This window comes from Phoxinus phoxinus, assembly GCF_949152265.1.
Source record: "Phoxinus phoxinus genome assembly, chromosome: 22".
In the NCBI taxonomy this organism is placed as follows: domain Eukaryota; kingdom Metazoa; phylum Chordata; class Actinopteri; order Cypriniformes; family Leuciscidae; genus Phoxinus; species Phoxinus phoxinus.
The window spans coordinates 24,587,535-24,611,265 of record NC_136897.1 but is presented as its reverse complement, the minus strand read 5'-3'; the positions used below and the strand labels follow the sequence as shown (position 1 = coordinate 24,611,265).

General features: G+C 35.5%; 1 protein-coding gene across 3 annotated transcripts in view; it reads left to right on the top strand.

Annotated features, from left to right (window-relative positions):
• Positions 1-23,731, top strand: part of cacna1da (calcium channel, voltage-dependent, L type, alpha 1D subunit, a) — an 83,822-nt gene that overhangs the window by 34,603 nt on the left and 25,488 nt on the right. For all 3 annotated transcript variants that reach the window (XM_079598551.1, XM_079598550.1, XM_079598549.1), the window contains exons 9-31: positions 2,068-2,234; positions 5,778-5,852; positions 7,876-7,963; positions 8,089-8,115; positions 9,154-9,314; positions 9,425-9,650; positions 10,431-10,638; positions 10,705-10,825; positions 12,548-12,638; positions 12,755-12,788; positions 12,872-12,902; positions 12,985-13,111; positions 13,497-13,626; positions 15,517-15,576; positions 15,652-15,711; positions 18,203-18,309; positions 19,287-19,374; positions 19,529-19,636; positions 20,011-20,063; positions 20,184-20,330; positions 21,647-21,848; positions 22,070-22,228; positions 22,967-23,077. In XM_079598551.1, the coding sequence (XP_079454677.1) occupies positions 2,068-2,234; positions 5,778-5,852; positions 7,876-7,963; positions 8,089-8,115; positions 9,154-9,314; positions 9,425-9,650; positions 10,431-10,638; positions 10,705-10,825; positions 12,548-12,638; positions 12,755-12,788; positions 12,872-12,902; positions 12,985-13,111; positions 13,497-13,626; positions 15,517-15,576; positions 15,652-15,711; positions 18,203-18,309; positions 19,287-19,374; positions 19,529-19,636; positions 20,011-20,063; positions 20,184-20,330; positions 21,647-21,848; positions 22,070-22,228; positions 22,967-23,077 (2,581 nt within the window). The remainder of the gene's footprint in view (positions 1-2,067; positions 2,235-5,777; positions 5,853-7,875; positions 7,964-8,088; positions 8,116-9,153; positions 9,315-9,424; positions 9,651-10,430; positions 10,639-10,704; positions 10,826-12,547; positions 12,639-12,754; positions 12,789-12,871; positions 12,903-12,984; positions 13,112-13,496; positions 13,627-15,516; positions 15,577-15,651; positions 15,712-18,202; positions 18,310-19,286; positions 19,375-19,528; positions 19,637-20,010; positions 20,064-20,183; positions 20,331-21,646; positions 21,849-22,069; positions 22,229-22,966; positions 23,078-23,731) is intronic.

The following is a 23,731-nucleotide window of genomic DNA, read 5'->3' as shown; positions in this document are numbered from 1 at the left end:
TGTGCTGTGAGATGATCTTCACGCCTGTTGGGTTGATTTGTTCTGAGCTGATGACATTATTAAGTAAAACGGTTCCAAGGACAGAATGAAATGAGAGAGGAAGTGATTCAGACCAATGAAAGTCAAGAAGTGGAAATGAAATGGTTTAGACTAGAGGACAATAACTAGGGCGAAGCAGGTGAATGATGCTCATTCAGCAGAAGCATTTGCTTTCTGGGGGAAAAAAACACATGAGTCATTTGGATGATTTAGCAATTCAGCACGTAATACACTGATGTTCAAAGGATTGGGTCTGACGTTTTTAACGCTCACCAAGGCTGCATTTATTTGATCTAAAATATAGTCAATACATTAATATTGTGAAATACTGTTACAATTTAAATCACTTTTATTTAAATTTTCAGCATCATTCCTCCAGTCTTCAGTGTCACATGATCCTTCAGAAATCATTATAATATGCTGATATGCTGCTCAATATACAGTTTAATATACATATAACAGTTGTACTGCACGTTTTTCAAGATCCTACTTTCAAAAGAACAGCATTTATTTGAAATAGAAATCTTTTGTAACATTATAAATATCTTTACTGTCATTTTTTTATCCATTTAAATCATCCTTTCTGAATAAAAGTATTAATCTTACTGACCTCAAACTTTGGAACGATAGTGAATGTCAATATAGGTCGAGATTCCCAGTAACATCGCAAAACATGGTTCATCATATCTTACATTGTACATCAGTTTTTTTGGTTCTTAATTTTTGAGTGAACCTTAAACTGGATATAGGGTTTAGTTAATACAGAAAGAGGCAAAAGGAACAGGAGGAGATGAGAAAGAGGAAGGAAGGGCAGATGGAGGAGAGGAAGGAGACCTGAGCCAGGCAGGTGACTCAATCCGATATGGTTATGTAGTTTTTTTTTAAATCAGAAAGATAACATCTCCTTCAGAGAAGGGCACAGATTATCTGACCTCCTCCGGAAGGGCGAAATGAATCTGCTTCACGTGTCCGCAAGTCCTTCAAGCGTTTTCTTAGATCTGCAGGGTTATTAATATTCTCCCACGAGAGACGCCGTGCCCGTGGTGCAACATACACAATTTGCAGATCGAGCAATCTTCGGAAATTTAGGTTTAGATTCCATTTTTGTGCTTCTGCCATTTTATTAAGGATGCGACACACGTCGTGTGACCTTTCGAGCGCGTTTGTGTGATATTTGTGGACAAGCATGCACCCTGCTGGCAGGACACTGAAGCATTTACACTTACTGTACGTTTAGATATAATGTAAATATGGTAAGCATGCACATTAATCGTGAGAATTAGTTTAGGGTTTAGGGTCCAATTTTCACTACTAACTATGACTTTTCGCCTAATTACTGCTTATTAATAGTTAGTAAGGTAGTTACGTTTATGTATTGGATAGGATTATGTGATGTAGAATATGGTCGTGCAGAATAAGGCATTAATATGTGCTTTATAAGTACTAATAAACAGCCAATATCCTAGTAATATGCATGTGAGAATTGGACCCGGAACTAAAACTTTAGCTATAATATTTGATCACATTTATACATTATATTTAATATAAATAATTTTGCATAATTTCATAAGATTTATTTAATATTTATACTTATTCAAGAAACAAATCAGTATTGTCATCTTATAAAATCATCTAAAACCCAAGTGTTTTAGAGTTGATGATGGTCAAATCTAATCTGAATTGTTTTTGGCAGGGTGGAAAGTTCATTCTAAACGTTAATCGGATCTTTTTTCTCTTTTCTTTTTTTTTGTTGTAGAAAATAATGCAAAATACTTGTATATTCAGGTGTAAAAATGTTGTTTGTAAAACTTTAAAAACCACATATCTGTACAAAATATGTAATATACTGTATTTTCACACTGTATCATCTTGTGAAATGTTATGCTTGAAAAGTAATATCGCATGGTTTGATATTTTAGTATGTAAGGCAATCATTTCGACATTTTTAAGTGTGGTTTAGGTTGAGCATTATACAGATGTTGTATGGTTAGTAGTGAGCTGAAGGTAAAACTGTTTTCCTGAACACAGAGAGTTCTCTAAAGAGCGAGAGAAGGCAAAGGCTCGTGGAGATTTCCAGAAGCTGCGGGAGAAACAGCAGCTGGAGGAAGATCTGAAGGGTTATCTGGACTGGATCACACAGGCTGAAGACATCGACCCTGAGAATGAGGAGGATGAAGAGGACAGCAAACGCAACCGTGAGTACCTGAATACAGCACATGACAGGAATCCGTGTGAGGGACGATTATCAAGCACACAGTATACAGTTCATATGCAGAAAGTTATTTCAAGTCCGGATTCAGAATTGAGCTGAGAATGTTTTTTACATCGCAAATTGGTTCATGAACTTCAGACCGATTTGATCAATTTAAATGTGAATTTAAGGAAGTTGAATAAAAAAAAATCATGTTATTTCTGTAAGTATAGTTTTTATTAAAACTTTTCTGAAATGCACTATTCCCAGAAACATTTGATGATATTAATAACTAATAATGTAGTAATATTTACCACCTACAGTATAGAAGTTGTGATTTATCTGTACATTTTATAAATTGTAATTTATATGTAAAATTGTGTGTAATTTATATTTACACTACTGTTTAAAAGTTTGGGATATTTACGTTTTTTCGGCAGCATTTGTTTGATCAAAAGTACTATTGTGAAATATTATTACATTTTAAAAGAACTGAATATATGTTAAATGTAATTTATTCCTGTGATGCAAAGCTGAATTTTCAGCATCATTACGCCAGTCTTCAGGGTCACATGATCTTTCAGAAATCTTGTTAATCAAGAAATGTGTTACTCAAGAAACATTTCTTATTATTTTCAATGTTGAAAACAGTTGTGCAGCTTAAAAAAATCATGGATATTCAGAAATATTCAAACAAACAATAGAACAGAAGTTCAAACAAACCTCATTTGTTTAATATATAAATCTTTTGTAACATTATAAATGTCTTTACTGTGACTTTTGATCAATTTAATGCATCCTTCGTACTGACCCCGACTTTTGAAAAGTAGTGCATTTAATGTTTTTCGTTGCATTTCATGCATTGCATTTCAACTTTCATATTATGCAACAGTCCATTTCCCAGAATGCTTTAAATTACTCCTACAAAATAGTCGATCAATGTAAAGTTATCATGAAACAATGTGGTTGAGATCGTTGGCAGAATTCAAATCTGCCTGTGTTGATGGTTTTACAGTATTTGTTTAGTTTATAAAAATGTCATATATAACAATCAGCATATGAAGGAATCAATAGCCACGATTAGTCACAACTAATCATTTATATTTTGTGTTGAACTAATGAAATTTGTTCAGTGAGTGAACTTCTGACTTGCATTAAGGGTGGTGTTTCAACCAAAGCTTTGCAACTTTTTCTAGCAGCCACTGAGCCGTCTTTAATTGGCCCGTCATGCCCATCAAACTGCAGCGTGACACCGAACAGACGTCAGCAAACCGAAACGGCTGCCTCTGGGTTTTTTTGATGAAATAGTTGAGGAGCAGTAAGCAAGCGCTGACGCCGAACCGCAGATTTGTCAATCAAAGTCCAACATCTTCAGGTCAGGGGGTTCAGTACAGTACTGGACCGACATCTAGGACTGATTCTGCTTACAGTTGAACTGTGATCAAGTCACTTTCTTCAAGTATTGTGACATTAAATGAGCTGAATGTAAGCCAGTCAGTGTGTCCGGTATCTACTGAACGAGAGGAGCTTGCTCATAACGGCGTGAAGTGGAGAAACGAAGCAAAATAAGGACTAATCCTAATCCCTTTTATATAAGCAGCACACATGATTCTGAGCGGTTGGAGCCGCTGCTACAGTAACAGCAGATTTCCACTTCCACCGTCACCGAAGCTCCAGCGAGCGGCTCTCTGACTGACCTCAGTTCTGCGAGAGGACGGTCGGGTTAGATTAGCCGGCTGGATTCTGAAAGGTTTTTTTTTGTTGTTGCTATAATTGATTGATACAGACCCACAAAAGTCGCTCGTCTGGAAAGCTTAGCATTTATGCAGAACTTATTCTGCAAATGGAAAATCAGTTCTGTTTCCGCTCACACAAGTTCACAGAATGCTTTATCTCTTAGAAGTGAATTTAATTCAGTATTTTGTCTTGGTTTCCAGTAAAACGTGTTTAAGACAACACACATATACAGTACGTGTGTATGTATATGTACTGTATATATACTGTCTGTCTATACACACACATACAATTTAAAACAAAATGCACTTTTTAAACAAGTTTTATAAATAAACTCATATTACTTCTGTAATTATAGATTTAATAAAAAAATACTTTGACTTTTCAATTAACTGCACTATTTCTAGAAACAATTTATATTAATAATATAGTTATATTTGCCACCTACAGTATTAATGTTGTAATTTATATGTAAAATTGTGTAATTTATTTATACACTTCTATTCAAATTTTGGGATCATTAAAGCTGCATTGATTTGCTCAAAAATACAGGATTGTGAGATAGCATTACAATTTAAAATAGCTGTTTTCTATTTTAATGTATTTTAAATGTAATTTATGCCTGTGATGCAAAGCTGAATTTTCAGCATCATTACTCCAGTCTTCAGTGTCACATGATCCTTCAGAAATCATTCTAATATGCTGGTTTTTATTATGTAAATGAACTCTAAATAATCTGTTTAATAGAAAAACAGAAAATTTTCTGTTCATTTTCTGCCATGACATTGTCTGTTAATGTTATGAACATTTCCTTTAACCCTAAAACACAACTCTAAATATTCGTAAAACACCTGTGAAAAATCACTATTTTTATGGGTTGTTTTAATATTTTTACTGAAAAACAAGACAAATACATTGAATAAAAATAGATTTTTGTTTTGACATGATTTAGTCATCATATTTGCAGTTAATTTGTGATTTGAACTGTGTTTGAACTGATATGATAATATTCAAGATCTCATTGCTGTTGCTTAGATATCACAAAACAGCATAAAACCACACATACTGTAACAAATATTTGTAATATTTACCATATGTTATTTAATTGGTCTGCCATGTACCTGTTATATTTCTGATGATTTTAGATAGAAAGTGGACAACAAATGTACTCCTAAATTTACAAGTCAAAAAGCAACAAAGTATAAATAGCTTGAATTTCCAATTAAACAATTCCATCTCCATATTGACTCTTACCACTTTGTGTGGTTACAAGACCATAATGTAGTTTTAAATTAATTGTGCAGCCTTATGAGAAATAGCAGTATGCAATTGAGTAGTGTGAGAAATAATAAGATATAATCAGTGACAACATTTTTGTACTTATTTTTTTCTGAACTTTTAAGTACTGATGAACTTCCATGAATGTACTGTATGTGGGGGGGGCATCGAGGTCAGAGGTCAGCTTCATATCATACACACACGCAAACATCTGCACCATCGAATCTCAACATTCGGACCCTCGCTATGTTCCTATGTTTTCATTGAATTCATTGCACCCTGTTCCTAATAACCTGCTCTTGCTCACTGTTAACTAACTACCCTTCATCCTTTGCTCCCATCCAGCAGACCAGTTGCCTCAATATTGATGTTGTTGTTGTTGTTTACTGTTGTTAATTGTTGTGTTTGGTGCTGTTCTTGTTCCCGTGCTTTAACCTGTGTCGATGTGGCTACTCGTTCTCGCCCTCGTGACCATGCCACGGCTGTGCTGTGCTGTGTAAATCATGCATGGGCTTTGGTTGCATGGGAAATGAAGGGGTTACATTGGCCAGCCTCATGGAGAAGAAGAAGAAAGGGTTTGGCTGGTTCAGCCAGTCCTCTGACACTCATGGTAAATCTCCCTCCCACCCTTCTGTCCCTTTCATATGTGTGATTACTTAATGATATTCATGAATATTACCTGTTAGAAGCCTTACATAGAGTTTGTTTAATAGGCTCTCTTTTGATTCGCCAATTACTCATTGACGTAGGCACAAATGCCCTGTTTTGGCCTGTATGGAAGTATGTTGTGAAGCTAATAATATGTCTGTTAGCATGTGTGATGCTTATGCGGATGCTGTAGTGTGTGAATGCACTACTTGTGCTTTGCAAATGTGTGTGTTTTCCTTCTCTATGACCGTCAGCGCCTATATGCTGTTTGTACCCAACAGTTTTTCCTCAGCATTAGCGTTATCAAAATCCTTGCTTGCCCATTTCCTCTTTCCTGTACTAATTTAGTCTTCTCTTTAGTCTTCTCTTTGTCATTCTCTCAAAATCGGAGTGAGTCAGAGATCAGATCTGGCAGGAGTGGGAGCGCAGCGTCTCTACAACTTAAAAAATCCCACTTTAAAACAGTGACAGCGAGTTTCTAACATAGAAATGAGGTTAAACCCAGATCATGGTCAGCAGTTTATGGAGAAGTCACAAAAAGTCTGATCACACTCGCTTATTACCGTCTTTGGATGTGTCCGAATTTATCCATATATCCTGAGGGAATGTGAGGGCTGAGCAGAGCATATATTTTGTACTTTTCCCCTCAAGCGGCCTTTTGTTTGACCATTACTGAAGTCAGGATTGAACTATCGGCCTTTTAATTCGATTTCTATAAGTCTCTCTCAGCACAGATACAGACTTTAATTGAGCGGTCACATAAAAACACTTTACATTATGAGTTTCTGCTTTAACATTAGTATGGAAGTAAATTAATGACAAATGTCTTTGAAACATAAACCATGTTGAGTTGCACTAATTTTAATGTTTTACATTTAAAATTACATTTTAATGTTTTTTTTCCTTCAGGACTTGTATTTTCTTTTTCTTTTCTTTCTTTTTTGAAGGAGGGGTGAGGGGGGTGGGGTGAAATTTAACATGATTGTATATTTAAGCATTTTTTTTAAATACAAAATTGGTAACTCTTTACAATAAGGTCTTATTTGTTAACATTAGTTAATGCATTACTTAACATAAACTAACAATGAGCAATACTTATACAGCATTTATTATTCTTAGTTAATGTTAATCCCAACATTTACTAATACATTTTACAAATCAAATGTATCTGTTAACATTTATTAATGCACTGTAAACTAACATGGACATTTTTATTAACTAATATTAAAGGGATAGTTCACCCAAAAATTTGAATTCTTTCATTAATTATTCAGCCTCATGCTGGTCCAAACCCGTAAGACTTTCGTTCATCTTCGGAACACAAATTAAGATTTTTAGATGAAATCTGAGAGCTTTCTGTCCCTCCGTTGACCGCTACGCAACTAACACTTTCAAGCCCCAGAAAGGCAGTAAAGACATCTTTAAAATAATCCATGTGACTCCAGTGGTTTAACCTCAATTTTCCAAAGAGACATCAGTGCTTTGTTTGTGCAAAAAAAAACATATATTACCAGTTTATTACAAAATATTAATCTCCAATGCGCGTTCACGCAACAACGTCCACCCTCGTGCCAATACAACACGCATGCGTCGTGTTGCTCTTGCGCATTGGAGTCCAGTCATTGTCCAAACACTCACAATTGTATTGTACACAACTTTATTGTAAAGTGTCACCAAAAAGTCATGTGTTGGTAAACCGAAGGCTCAAGATTAAATTACATCATAATGTCAGAGCTTAGAAATTGTGTTTATACTGACTTATATTCATATATTATAAAAAATATATATCACAGAAAATATGTAATTTTCTGTATAACTTTTTCAGAAAGATAAACAATATTTTTTTCAAGTTCTTTTTGCAATTTTTTTTAAAAAACATTTTTTTTTCAAGTTCTTGTCCACTAAATTTGACTGAGAATGTTTGAACTGTGTGTTGTGAGTGTTTTAATGCGTGTGTGCTGAACCTTGCGTTTGTAACACAATAGCGAGTATGCCGGCGAGTGAGACCGAATCCATGAATACAGAGAATGAGAAAGGAGAAGAAGAGAAGGTGACATGTTGCGGCCCAACATGGTGAGAAAACTCACAAATACACATGAATTTATTTGTATTTCATCAGTACTGAAACATTGTAATATGCTGAGTTATATGAATACTCTGGTCTCTTTTTTAACTTTACAATTTGTTTCAATTTACAGTCAAAAAATTTCAAAATCAAAGTGCAGGTCAGTAAAGATGTGATTGTTATGCTAATGTCCGTTTATTTACATGTTATTGCATGTATTTACATGTTATTTGCATGTATTACTGTGAGCTTGCATGCTCTATCTATCTGTTTGTCTGTCTATCTGTCTGTCTAGCTAGCTAACTAACACTCCAGCTAGCATTCCAGCTATCTGTCTAAATAGCTAACATTCTAGCTATCTGTTTAGCTAGCTAACATTCCAGCTAGCATTCCAGCTATCTGTCTGAATAGCTAACATTCTAGCTATCTGTTTAGCTAGCTAACATTCCAGCTAGCATTCCAGCTATATGTCTAGTTAGCTAGCTAGCTTTCTATCTAACATGCTATCTGTCTAGCCAGCATTCTGGCTATCTAGCACTGTAGTATTCTATTATTTTACCATTCTACCAATATAGTGTTCTAGTAGACTATTGTTTTGTGTCTTGCTCTGTTTATCTAGCATTCAATCATTCTGCCATAATAATATATAGCATTCTGTTGTTTTATAGTTTGTTATATTTTTTATAACCTTCCTGCATTCTACTGTATATAGTGTTCTATTTGTCTAGTGTAGTGTTGCTCTATTTATCATTTTAACGCATACCTATCTAATATTCTAACATTCAGCATAGCATTGTATTGCTCTATCTAGTGTTCTTTTTATCACTTTAGGGTTCTCTCAAGTGCTCTAGTATTCTAACATTGTGGCGTCCTTTTTATCTAGTGTTCTGTAGTTCTATCTGTGTGTTATTTATCCAGCATTCTATCATTCTAGTGTTCTGTTTAGTTCTAGCATCCTGTCTATCTACAGTAGCATTCTATTGTTCTATTTAGCGCTCGGTCGACTGTTCAAGTGTTCTATCTATCCCAGCATTTTGTCTAACATTCTGTATATCTAGCATTCTATCTCTCTCTCTCTTGCAGTCGATTATTCAGAGTTCAGGCGTTCTATCTAGTGTTCAATCTCTCCTTTCAATGCATCATTCTATTTGAACTTCTTCTTGTGTCTGTTGTCTGACTTCACGGTCTCCTCTTTCAGTCGGCGCTGGCGTCGCTGGAACCGGTTGTGTCGAAGGAACTGTCGTTTGGCTGTGAAATCTGTGCCGTTCTATTGGCTTGTGATCATCCTGGTGTTCCTCAACACTTTGACCATCTCATCAGAACATTACAACCAGCCCATGTGGCTCACACAAGTACAGGGTGAGCTCTGCATGTATTTGTACTCAAAGCAATGAGTGTAAAAGATCATGACCGCTCCATGTTCTCACTGTATCCTCTCTTTTCTGACCCTGATCGGTTTTCTCTTGTAGACGTGGCCAATAAAGTGCTGCTGGCCCTGTTCACATGCGAGATGTTGGTGAAGATGTACAGTCTGGGCCTGCAGGCTTATTTTGTGTCTCTCTTTAATCGTTTTGACTGCTTTGTGGTGTGCGGTGGCATCACTGAGACGATCCTAGTGGAGTTAGAGATCATGTCGCCTCTCGGCATCTCAGTGTTTCGATGCGTACGACTTCTCAGGATCTTTAAAGTCACACGGTAAGGGATCGGAAAATTATGCTATTTTAAAGGTTCCTAATTTTGTTTTCTACAATCAATTTAAATGCATTCAACTTCCAAAAACACTTTAATTTTCTCATAATATACTTTTCTCACTGTGTCTGAAATGGTACGATAAAGGATTCGGTCTCTCTAAACTCCCCCTTTCTGTGAGCCAACTCTGCTCTGATTGGTCAGATGGCCCAGTTGTTGTGATTGGTCTACCACTTACAGCACATGTCAGAAATGAAACACCCATTGCCATGTCTGAATTTCAGCTCCAGAGGCTTCCTCAGCACTTGATAGCGATACTAACAATAATGATGCCATTGTTTTTACTGTATCAATTCTAACACAAGTCCTCATTCTTCAGAGGTGCATGTAAAGTAAATTTGCTTTTACAGAGCAGAAAACAGCGTCTTCTCGACCTGTCGACAACACAAACCAAACTCTTCCAGGCCTCAGCTACATCTACAGTGTTTGAGGGTCAAAGTAGACGTTTTTCACGGGCAGCCAATGAGACTATAGGCTTGCTTTTTGCCAATGTGCATTTCAGAATCTGTTCTTTCTTTTGGGAGACAATAGCTCCATTTATCATGTACTTTAATTTTTGAAACTTTGCAGACCTTTTACAGTCACAAACAGCTATATTACACACTGTATGAAAGGTCATTTCTGAGGCACTTTTGGTTCATCCTGTTTTTTGACAGAATGACATTTAAAAGGCATTTTTTTCAGGGCTCAGAACACTTTTTTACACAGTTTGTTTTTTGCCTTTAGTCATTGGCAGTCTCTCAGTAACTTGGTGGCATCTCTGCTGAACTCCATGAAGTCCATCGCATCTCTATTGCTGCTGCTCTTCCTCTTCATCATCATCTTCAGCCTCCTCGGTATGCAGGTGTTCGGCGGCAAGTTTAACTTTGACGAGACACAAACGAAGAGGAGCACCTTTGACAACTTCCCTCAGGCCTTGCTCACTGTGTTTCAGGTGTGTATGTGTCTTTTTTTATGTTATTTTAATGGGATATGTGTTTACTAGCAATGTTGTTCTCAGATTCTGACCGGTGAAGACTGGAATGCCGTCATGTACGATGGAATTATGGCATACGGTGGCCCATCCTCGTCAGGAATGATCGTGTGCATCTACTTCATCATTCTCTTCATCTGTGGAAACTGTATCCTCCTCTTACTGCTGCTGACTTCCTAATGAAGCCAAAAAAGGAAACAGAAAAACAAAGGGAACGTTTTTTGTCATTTCTTTAAGGAGTCAATTCATCTTCTTATACGCCAGATATGTTGGTGTAAGCCTAATTGTGTGGCTAATTGGAGATTCATTTTTAACTATCTTGTTTGCAAGAGAAAAGTTAAGTTTCAGTTCCTGGGATGTTACCCTAGAATCAGAGAGTTAAGTCCCGCCCCATTACTGTTTTTGTCTTGAATGAGGCATGTTGAACCCTAGTGCCTAGTTACTAATATACATATACAATGTGTTTATATACATACATATACAGTGTGTGTATATATATATACACACACTGCGGTTTCTGTAAAAATATTAAGCAGCACAACGGTTTTCAACATTGATAATAATAAGAAATGTTTCTTGAACAGCAAATCTGCATATTAGAATGATTTCTGAAGGATCATGTGACACTGAAGACTGGAGGACTGTAATGATTCAGCTTTTTATCAGAGGAATAAATTACATTTTAAAACATATTAAAATATAATATAATATAAAGTTTAAGTTGAAATAAAATTTCACAATATTTCTGTTTTTACTGTATTTTGATTTAATAAATGCAGCCTTGGTGAGCATAAGAGACTTAAGCCCCATTCACACAGCACTTTGAACCCGGCAAATTGCCGGCAAATTGCCGGAACGCCTTCTGTGTGAACGCAAACACGACCCGGGTTTAATGCCGGGATCGATGCCGGGTTGGGGACCTAGTAACATTGCCGTGTTCAGACCCGGAACGCGCGCTGTGTGAACAAAAGCCAGGACAAATGCCGTAAGGGGTGTCGTAGTGATGATGCACGAGCCTTCGCAATGACGTAGTTATCGTGCGACTCTGTTACTCTGTTAGAAGAAAGTTTGTGTTCGTCATCGATACAAGAAAGAACGAAAAGATGTCTGCAAACTGGACTGAAGCAGAGACCCGAGAGCTCCTTGCAATCCGCGCCGAAGGTGAGATCGTTCGCCACCTTATACGTCACATCATAACGTCACGCGTCTATCCGGGACATACCCGGGTTGTGTGTGAACGCGCTCTCTGATTCCGGCAAATCACTGGCAGTGTGAATGAACCATTTTCAAACGAACCCGGGTCAAATCCCGGGTCACTTTATCCGTGTATTTTCCGGAATCTCTGTGTGAAAGGGGCTTTAAAGAGACAAAAACATAAAAAAATCGACAAAAAAAATCCAGACCCCAAACTTTTGAACGGTAGTGTTTGTTTGTTATGTAGCAGATGTGTAGACAATGTGCAGATTAAATGTAGTGAAAAAAATGTAGCTTTAAGAAATTTTACGAAATAGATTTGCTTTAAGAAATAGATTTGATCATAAAATCTCCCAATATTTAATCATCTTAATATCATTCCAAACCTGTCTGCTGTTATTTGCTTCATATTCCCACAGAGTTCATAGTGACCTAATCTGTCAGTCTCCAAAAATGAAAACCTTTTGGTTCAGTATATAGCAGTTTGCAAACAGTAACTTTTTGTAGTTTGCTATTTCATAATGTCAAGACATGCAGTATATTAAATATTATGTAAAGGCTTAAAATATTGAGCTCTGATAGTATTGCATTTTGTATTGCATTGCAAAAATTGTGTTGTTTTCGTATGAGCATTACCGTATAAAGCTGTTGGTTTACTTAACACATTGACACCTAGACATTCTTCTGAATGTGTTCTTGGCTATCGCTGTGGACAACCTCGCAGACGCGGAGTCTCTGAACACAGACACCGATGATAAGAAGAAATGGTAAATGATAAAAACTTGCAGAGGTCATTTAATCAAACATTGAGGGCCTGGATCTAGTTTCCACTGCTCGTGTGCTGCATTTCACAGTGCTTGTTTTCGTGCCTTTTTTTCCCAAGTGAGGAAATTGATGAAAATGAAGATGATGCCAAGGTAACTAGTTTGTGCCTGTTTTTGTGTTTTATGTGTTTTTGTGTTAGTAGTAGGATATTATAGCGTTGCTTTCTTTCCTTCAGGCTGGAGAGGAGGATGAGAAGGAAAACGCAGGTAAAGAACTATATCATGTCGTTGCACATCCAAGATGATTTTTTTTGACATACTTGTCCTGATCATCGTGTCCGTGTAACAGAGGAGGAAGAAGAAGAGCCGGACGTTCCTGCAGGGCCCCGTCCACAGATCTCAGAGCTTGTTAAGAAGGAGAAAATCACTCCAATCCCAGAGGGCAGTGCGTTCTTCATCTTTAGCAAAACAAACCCGTATGTGTCGCATTGACGTCTGCTCAAACATACACACAACTAGACAGGGACAAAGACCCATGTAAACGTTTACACACACTTCATTTCTGAATCAGTCTTTTTACATTACGTTTATGTAATGTGTCACCACAACATTAGTTTATCGGTTTGGACAATATAAGAAAAACCTGAGCAAGCGTCAGACTGTTGTTTTTGCATTTCAATTAAATCCAGTGTTTCTAATGACTAAATAAAGTCACAAGGCAAAAGACTTTGTTGGTTTAAGTGCATATAAAAGCCTCTTCTTCTTTTTTTCTTCTTTTTTTTTACACATTTGACCTTAAACTCACATGTTACACATAACACCAAGATGTTTTTCAGTGTCTCCTCCTCTCTCTCTCTGTAGAATACGAGTCGCCTGCCACAAGCTGATAAACCACCACATCTTCACCAACCTCATCCTCGTGTTCATTATGCTAAGCTCCGCCTCCTTGGCTGCTGAGGACCCAATCAGAAACTTCTCTGCCCGGAATATCGTGAGTGCAACTTGCGTACACATACAGAAGCTATTTGGTTCTGCAAATGTCACATTATTCATTAATGCCCAAAACATATTCATACTCAATATATTTAACTAAGACAACACTGTAAACGAAAGTTTAGTGTTATTATCAAGCATAAGTGCAAGGGGTTTTATTTGTTTTGTTTTGTTTTTGATTAAGAGCTATGTAGTTCATGTACTCAGATTGTAAATATAAAAAAACTCCACATTTTTATTATTTAATTTGATGATTAAATAAGAGCTTTCCAAAGAATTTACATATAAAGTAAAACAAGTATGTTTACAAGTAATTATATGTTACTCACTCTCATGTCGTTCTAAACCCGTAAGACTTTTGTTCATCTTAGGAACACAAATTAAGATATGTTTTAAGGAAATCTGAGAGATTTCTGTCTTCATCTTTGATCATCGTTTAAATTTCAATTAAATCTGTTCAAATAAAGCAATCGTGTCTCTTAAACAGCTCAATCTCTTTTTGAAGATTTTGAAGTGTCAGTGTTTTGAGTGAATGGACTTTTAATGGAGGCACAGAAATCTTGAACATTTCATTAAAAGATCGTCATTTGTGTTCTGAAGATGAACAAAAGTCTTATGGATTTGGAACAACATGAGGATGAGCAAATGACAGAATTTAAATTTTTGCCTGAACTAACCCTTAAAAAGGGTTAATATAGGGGTGTAACGGTTCAAATAATTCACAGTTTGGTTTTTATCACGGTTTCAGGATACGTTATGGTTCGGTATGTGCTATGTTCAGGGGAAAAAAGTACTGTCAAATGCAAACAAATAAAATAAAAACAAATAATCAAACTACAAACAACAGCACAAAATAATTACTATAGAGCAAAGATATATCGGGTATCAGTACCGGTAGTTTTCAGGTCCAGAAAGTAATCAAATGTAAAATAACATTGCATATAATCTTCCCTGTAAAAATTAAAAAAAGATGAATCATTATTAAAGTTACAAATGATATTCAGTCAAGAGCAGCGAGTGATTTTCTTGTCTTTAGTTGTTTGATTAACATTAAAAGCACAGACAGGAGGAATTAGGTTGCTGTCACTTTAAGACGTAATGCACGGATCCAAGATACTGATACTGTACACATGCGTCGTCTTTCTCGACCGTTTACGTTCACTTATGACATAACCTACGATGCTTGCTAGGATACTCGCCAAGACGGGCATGTTGATAGTTTTGGTGTGAATCTGTCCGTGAATCTGTCAATATTTGAGCGCTGTCTGAGACTCGGCTTTCCGTGTGTGCTTCCGTGCACATGAGTGCACATACACATCTTCTTACAGTGCACGGGAGTTCTCTTTCGAACGATGAACGATTTAATTGGCTTGGCTTAAATGAGTTTAGTTTAAACAGATAGCAACGTGTGCTTTTAAAGTTAATAAAGAGTGACTGTTTTGTCCACGTTTTTCGATCATCGCTGTTGTAATGTATCGGGAAGCCAGAATGCTTATCTGACAGAAACATACAGTAGCTATTTTACATGTTGATATTTTAATCAAACCAAATTATAGATGTGTCGTCAGATTTAAGATGAAAATAAATCTTTCGATTCTTTTTTCAGAGAACCGTTACACCCCTTGTCAAATATGATATTTGAGATTAAACTAGTGGAGTTGTATGTTTTGTGCATCTATTATTCCTTCATCTCTTCATATCTGCTAACCCTTTTCTTCCAAACTAAGGACTTCCGTCACCGAAAGAGTAATGTTTCTGTGGTGTTACCATAACAGACTAATAATCAACTAAAGGAAACCACATATACCTATAATTCTAAATATATATTCTGATGGTAAATGTTGATTGCTAAATGATCTTTGTTAAACATGTACATTGCTCTTTGCAGATACTTGGTTACTTTGACTATGCTTTCACGGCTATCTTTACTGTAGAGATCGTGTTAAAGGTAAATGTCCTGCCCTGTGCTCGTGTTGTGTGTTGTGTATGTTCAGTAACGCTGTAACCGTCTGGTTTATTCCAGGTCCTAGGCTATGCAGATTATGTCTTCACTAGTATGTTTACATTTGAGATCGTGTTGAAGGTAACCTCTCGGCACACAGGCCTGGCTGCATTCTCTCCATGTGTGTCACCTGCTACTTCAGTACTACCTGGCTTGATCAATCTCTTTTCTTTCTCTTTTTTTAAACCATGGCACCTCTTTTACTAAAAGACTAAAAGAAAAGAAATGTCTCAGAACATGAAAGCACATCTTCATCAAACACAGCACAAGAGTTGTCAGGTTTTCACGTTTCTTTTGGGGAGAATGACAGGGCTTGATTGGTCAAAGTGGGGTTAAGGAAGTTTTGAAGGAAACCGATCTGGAGAAATCACACAGGATGTGTCTGTAAAACTAAAATGCTTCTTTTTTTTTCTTTTTTTTTGTTGAGGAAAGAAAGCAATTCAAAAAGACGAAACTATGCAACTCTTTGTGAAATGAAAATAACACTGCCTCTCTCATGCCTTCATAACTGATTGGCCCGTATCCAGTCCATAAAAGAGGGGGCAAATATAACCATGCTTGGACAGAACATGGTTCAAACCCCTTGACTGAGTGCATATCAATGCAATGCGACCTCCAGCGCCGTACAGGGCAGCACAGTTGTTATTTAATGAAGCTGCAGTAATTCTCTCTGGCTGTGTTCAGAATGTCATATACACTACTATTCTCTTCCTGCAGTTTATAATATGTATACTGAGCACAATATGCACATTTTATATATTTCTGTTTAGCTTTCATTTCTCATTGCTAGTTTATTTAAGCTAACGCAATAGCTACTATCAACAAATATGGCCATATTGTGTTACCGAAAAAAACAAATAGTCTTAACAGAACCTGTCAAAAAAGCATTGCAAACTGTAAAAGTTTTTATATATATATTTATATATATAAATATATATATATATATATATATATATATATATATATATATATATATATATATATAAATAAAATTATATATTTAGATTTATTTTTCAGTTTTAGTAACTTAAAATTATTTATTTAAATTAATTGCCAATGCAACATTTATATAATATTTATGTGCTATTTTATTTTAACAAATTTTTTTTTTAATAAATGTAGTTTTAGTTGACAATAACCACACTGATTTGAGTAGCAATGACGCCGTTTCTAGAAATCTGAGAAATTATTTTGTTTGAACAGAACATTTAAAATACTTTTAAATGTGCTTTAAATTTAAATGTGAAAACTTAAAATTTGTCCTTCAAATGTTGAGTTTAGTTACCAGGAACGTGTCACGAGAAGTTTTATTAAAAAATGTCTTGCATTTCAATTAAATCCATATTATTTTGTAATGTAGAAACCCGGAAATAATTACGCCGTGATTTTTAACCTATTCGTGATCAGACAAAATTGATTTTACACAAAGTTGACTTTGTGAAATACCCAGAATTATTTTTAAGGTGCTAACTGGATGCTACTCGCATTCTGGTGATAAGGTCATGAGACAAAAATATTAGCATACTGCTGTTTAAAATTTTAAAGACCCCTTTAAAATCAAAATTAAAGTTGTATTGCTTTTAGTCCGTCTCTATAAGCTATCATCAATTGAAAATGAGTCAACATGCAGTAGGAAAGGAAACTGCACTTATTAATGTTATTAACTGTTTTAAGGAATAGTAGGCAGTATACAGTGTACTGAGCAGTATTTAATAAATAGTAGGCTAGTATTACATTTTGAACATAGCCTCTTGTTTTGTGGAGAGATTCTCATAAGTGCTGATCTTGGACCAGCAACTTCTACCAAAAAAAAATTATGAAAATTTTCACCGAAAGTGATTTATGTAGTTATCTAAAATTGGTCTCTGATCAGCAGCCAACGTTCGCGTAACCCAGTGCTCACTTCGTGGCGTGTGGTCGCATCTGTATTCATAATCATTCAGCAAACGACTCCTTTGCATTCATGATTTTGGAGCGACTTGCTTTGGTTTTGGCTGGTTTTTTCTCTGCCTGCTGAATATGAAGTTATAGTAGGAGCTTCTTCCCCCTCTTTTCTTTACCGAATCTTGCCGAGGGAACAGGGCGCAATGTTCTCAAGGATTTAAGAAAAAAAAAAAACGGCTCACATGAATGTGACAGTAAGGGAAGTTCTCATTTCAGATCGCCCGATAGATAGGTTCCCTTTCTTTCTGACTCTTCTCTCACTCTTTTATCTTTTCCTCCTGTACTCTTTCTTCTGTCATAAGTTAGTCCCCTTCAAAGCTCGGCAACAAACAGCATGTTTTATTGCTGGGCCCCCTAGTGGTGGATTGTGAAACAGAGCTTACTACTACATTCATGTTGACTCAAGCCGTGAGGGTTTGGCGGAGTTAGCGCTAGGACCTCGCCTTTAGTCCAACTCCGAGCACGCCACCCTTAAAAAGAGTGATATTAAGGAGTGTAAATGTGTGTTTCTGTCTATGCGAGTGTGTGTGTGTGTGTGTGAACTCTGTCTGAGCGTGTGATTTACTGTTTTCTCTATGTCCTTCATTACGGTAGGGCAGTTGTTGACCATCTATGCTTGTTTTGTTAGATGACCACATATGGGGCGTTTCTCCACAAGGGGGCGTTCTGCAGGAACTACTTTAATCTTCTAGATCTGCTGGTGGTCGGCGTGTCGCTGGTGTCCTTCGGAATTCAGTGAGTGATGGTTATATTTTAAGGCTACACGATTAATCGGCCTATAACCAAAATCGCAATATGGCTTAGTGTGATTATCAAATCACAAAAGCTGCAATTTAATGAAATACTGTATATATACATGTTTCAGAGTGAAGCAAGTTATTGTGTTCATTTAGACACAGCTCATCATTTGGTGTTTTCAGCGTCCCTGAACGGCTCAGTTCGGGAATCATTTTCCCCACTGATAAGAGAAGATTTAAGGGCTCCCTACAGTTAATACAAAAAATAAAATTAATACATTTAAACAAATATTTAAAATGAGTAATTTTACAATTATACTGTATAATTTTTTTCTTAAATACAAATTTACAATAGTAATTTTTCTTATTTTATTTGTATTTAGAAATAAATATTGGTAATGATTAGGGCTGTTAAACGATTAATCGCATCCAAAATAAAAGTTTGTGTTTACATAATAAATGTGTGTGTACTGTATATAATTATTATACACACGTTCATGTATACATTCAAGAAAAATGTGTTATTTATATATAAAATATTTATAATTTATATATAATATAAATGATGTATGAATCTATATACAGTATATACATGCAAATATTTCTTAAATATATACAAGCATGTGTGTGTATTTAAATGTATACAATAATTATACACAGTACACACACATTTATTATGTAAACACAAACTTTTATTTTGGATGCGATTAATCGTTTAACAGCCCTAGTAATGATAAGAGATATTTTAGAGATCTCATTTGTGGTTTTTCTTTCCTATTGGACATGCTTGTCTGATGCTGGTCAGTCTGTTGGACAAGCATCACCTCGCTGTTCACCTGCAAAACTTAGCATCATGAAGTCAGTTGACCAAGGACCAAGTCTTGCTGGTTAAGCAGGTTTAGAAGCCTGGCAGAAACTCCAGTATCACAGAATTGATATGTTTTTTGGTAACGCGGACGCTTGTGTCTCTTGCAGATCGTCAGCCATCTCAGTGGTGAAGATTCTGAGGGTTCTGAGGGTGTTGCGTCCACTCAGGGCCATAAACCGAGCTAAAGGACTGAAGGTTCTGCCTATTGCTTTACTTCGATATGAATTGTCTTCATACATTTTAACATGTTCATGGTTTTGGAGTAATATAGGGCTTGTGTGTCGGTCCATTTGTTTAAGAAATTATACATTTCTGACGACCTCTGACCTTTAATCTTTGCCTTCTGCAGCATGTGGTCCAGTGTGTGTTTGTGGCCATCAGGACTATTGGAAACATCATGATTGTCACCACACTGCTACAGTTTATGTTCGCCTGCATTGGTGTACAGCTCTTCAAGGTAAAATATGTGTATGGTTGAAAGTCTCTTCTTCTTACAAATAAGTGTGTGTGAAAAATAAAGTCAAAACAGTAATGTTGTGAGTGAAATATTACAATTTAAAATGACTGTTTTCTTTTTTAAATGTATTTGACAATGTCATTTATTCCTGTGATGCAAAGCTGAATTTTCAGCATCATTACTTCAGTGTCACATGATCCTTCAGAAATCATTCTAATATGCTGATTTGGCGTTTAAGAAATATTTCTTATTAATGTTGAAAACAGTTGTTCTAATTAATATATTTGTGAAAACCTTTCCAGATTCTTTTATGAATAGAAATTTCAAAAGAACAGCATTATTATTATTATGGTTATTATTTACTTTTTCCTCAGGGGAAGTTTTACCGTTGTAATGATGAAGCCAAGTCCACCTCGGATGAGTGCAAGTGAGTCTAACTGAAGTTTTTAATCATCACTGAAGTTAATAATTAGCCATACTTATGAAATACTGCTTTCTGTATACATTTATTGCAAGTTAATGTAATAATCAAACTTCTCTCTCTCAGGGGAACATATATCATGTATAAGGAAGGAGACGTGAACCAGCCGATCATTCAGAAGCGTCATTGGCACAACAGTGATTACAACTTTGACAACGTGCTCATGGCCATGATGGCTCTATTCACAGTGTCCACGTTTGAAGGCTGGCCATCGTAAGCATTCAACAATACACCATTTTATAACTTCGATATAGAATAGCACCTTTATTTTATTTTCCATTTTGTTATTTTATGTTATGTTATTTTATTTTGTTACACCTTAATATAGATTAGATATAGAAAAGCCCCATTTTTTTAATGCAAATATTTCATTTGTATTATTTTTTATCTTAATATAGAGTGTGTGTGTGTGTGTGTGTGTGTGTGTGTGTGTGTGTGTGTGTGTGTGTGTGTGTGTGTGTGTGTGTGTGTGTGTTTAGCAATATCCAATTCTTTATTTGAATTGGATATTGCAATTCTTTATGTATTTATTTTTTCACCTAATTATAGCATCTTTTTATATAATTATTTTCCTTATAGATCAGATGTTGAATGTCACATTTTATTTTATTTTTATGCACCTTAATATAGATCAGATTAGATATATGAATGCCACATCATTTTTTTTTTGCAACTTTACCCTAGTGAAAAATTATTAGACCAAAATGTATTTGAAATGCATTTATTTTATGCTAAGTATACTACACATACATTTAAAATATTTATGTATTTAATATGAATACCCTGCAATTGTACTCTTGGTATACTAAATTTATATACTTACAGTCTGCTGCTAAATTCACTTTAGTTATCTAGAAGTAGTTCATGCATTTAAAGACTGATATACAGTGATCATACTGTCCTAATTTTACTAATACGGATATCAAAACACATTTTAGGCATTGTGCAATAAAGAAGTTTAATTATAATATTTATATTGGAAAGTCTCAAGCGATATGTCAGTAAATATGTTAATGGTTTTGTACTATACTTAGTATGAAGAAAGTGTGTTTTAAATACATTTTGGTATAAAAAAAAATTCCAATAAAAACTCTTTTATATATTACACGTGTTACTCTTTGTGCATTTTAAAGGAGAAAATATTCCAAGCAGTTATCAGAAGCCTAAGCCTAATAAAATGGCTCAATGTAATTGGATATTGCAAAATGACAAATATTGGTTCTTGCATTGCGAGTTCTTCCTCAGACAGTCGGGTCAAAAGCACGGGGTAAATGAACGAGTGTGTCATTGTAATTTTTGTGTTTGTATTGGCGCTGTTGGTAAGTGCCACTGTGAACTCGATGCCAACAGTACCACGCTGTTCCTGTAATTACAACACCACACTGCTTCAAATGTTCTGTTAGTTTAACACACACTCACACACACAGTGACAGAATGACACAATATCGTTGTTCCGTAACTGTGGGTGTTGAAGTAGTTTTCCCTTGGCTCTCCATTCTCTTAGTTTACTTCATGTCGTCTGTCCTAAGGTTGTTGTACAAGGCCATAGACTCCAACCGGGAGAACATGGGTCCGATCTACAACTACCGTGTGGAGATTTCCATCTTCTTCATCATCTACATCATCATCATCGCCTTCTTCATGATGAACATCTTCGTGGGTTTCGTCATCGTGACCTTTCAGGAACAGGGAGAGAAAGAGTACAAGAACTGTGAGCTGGACAAGAATCAGGTAAGAGAAGACACAATGGAAACTCTTGTGAACTGCATTGATCTCAATGCATTCTTCTTCCATATAGTAGACAAAAAAAGTACGCTGGCTTATAAGGATCCCCTTTTTTAAATCAAAGACAGCATTGCATGTAGTATATCTTTCATAGATAATGCAATTCCAGAATGAAATGCATTCATTGACCTGAATGAAAAGCATCATTTGATGTGTGTCGTCCTCAGCGTCAGTGTGTGGAGTATGCATTAAAAGCCCGTCCTCTCAGGAGGTACATCCCAAAGAACCCGTACCAGTATAAGTTCTGGTATGTGGTGAACTCCACCGGCTTCGAGTACATCATGTTTGTCCTGATCTTACTCAACACCATCTGTCTTGCCGTGCAGGTAACTTCCTTTATTCTTAGGTAATTATAAGCAGTCTTAGTTTGCTTTCATGCTTAATATTTAAATAATTGTTTGTGTTTAAATATTCAAACCTGCTTCATATGCTAATTTTGTAATTTTATTTGATGAGATATAATTATCTATTAATACATATATATTTTTTATAATTTATTTATTATATTATTTCATATTAATTAGCTCTTTATAGTTCCTATTAAAACTTACAAATTTGGTTTGTAGCTTTTAGTGCATGTCTATACAGTATATAATGTGTAAAGTGTATATATAGCATACAATATATATTTGGGGAAAAAATCTAATATATTATATATATATATATATTATTATTTTTTTTTATTATTTTTTATTATTTTTTTTTTTTGCTAAATATATATTGTATGCTATATATACTTTGTGTATATATACTTTTATATATACTTTTTGTATGCTATATATACTATAGGTCAAACATTATTTATAATAATATGTTATTTTAGTGTTTATTAATATTTAAAATAGCTTTACATTTTGCTGTTATACAAAAAAAAATATATATATATATATATATCTCGTCTTATTCAATATATATATATATATATATATATATATATATATATATATATATTCAGTTTTAGTTAACAATAACGACACTGGTATACAGGGTGTATATACATGTTTGTCTAATGCCTTTCACTTATACATTTTCTACAATTTAACATCATTCATTTCTGTGGCCAGCACTACGGTCAATCCGAGATGTTCAGTTATGTGATGGACATCCTGAATATGGTCTTCACTGCCGTCTTCACTGTGGAGATGGTCCTCAAACTGATCGCTTTCAAACCCCGGGTGAGTAGTTCAAACACATAGATGCACACCATTATACATTATCACACAATTTCCCATTTGGACATTCAGAACAGTGCAGTATAAATACACTTCCCTCCTCAATATGTCATGCTCTTCCACTTATATGGTTAGATGGTTACACAAGGTCTGTAATGTTAACTGCCCACTTTTACACATGCAGGTTTGTGTTGCGAAGAAGGACAGAATGCTAGTAAGCATCTCAGCGTGATGTGCAGTGCTGTCGCTTTCAGCTTTTCTGTGTGGCGTGACTAACCGTGTCTCTTTGACACGAACAGATTCAGTCCATCATCAGTTCTTCCTTTACTATAAAATGCTATAGTAAACTTTCCTACTTTATAATAATATGCTCAAAAAAATATTTAGGTCTAATTTTAAGATTTGTGTATTTGAATTGCTTTAAAAATATATATATCATGACGTTGGTGTCGTCTCATCGTCTCGTCTTATTCATTGAAAAAAAGGTCATCGACCAGCATTTTTTGTCAAAGATTAGTCTGAAATTCAGGTAGTAAGCGTTTGGTTTCTGACATGCACTGTAAGCAGTAGACCAATCACAACAGACTGGGCCATCTGACCAATCAGAGCAGAGCTGGCTCTCGGAAAGGAGGGATTTGGAGAGGCCGAATCCTTTAT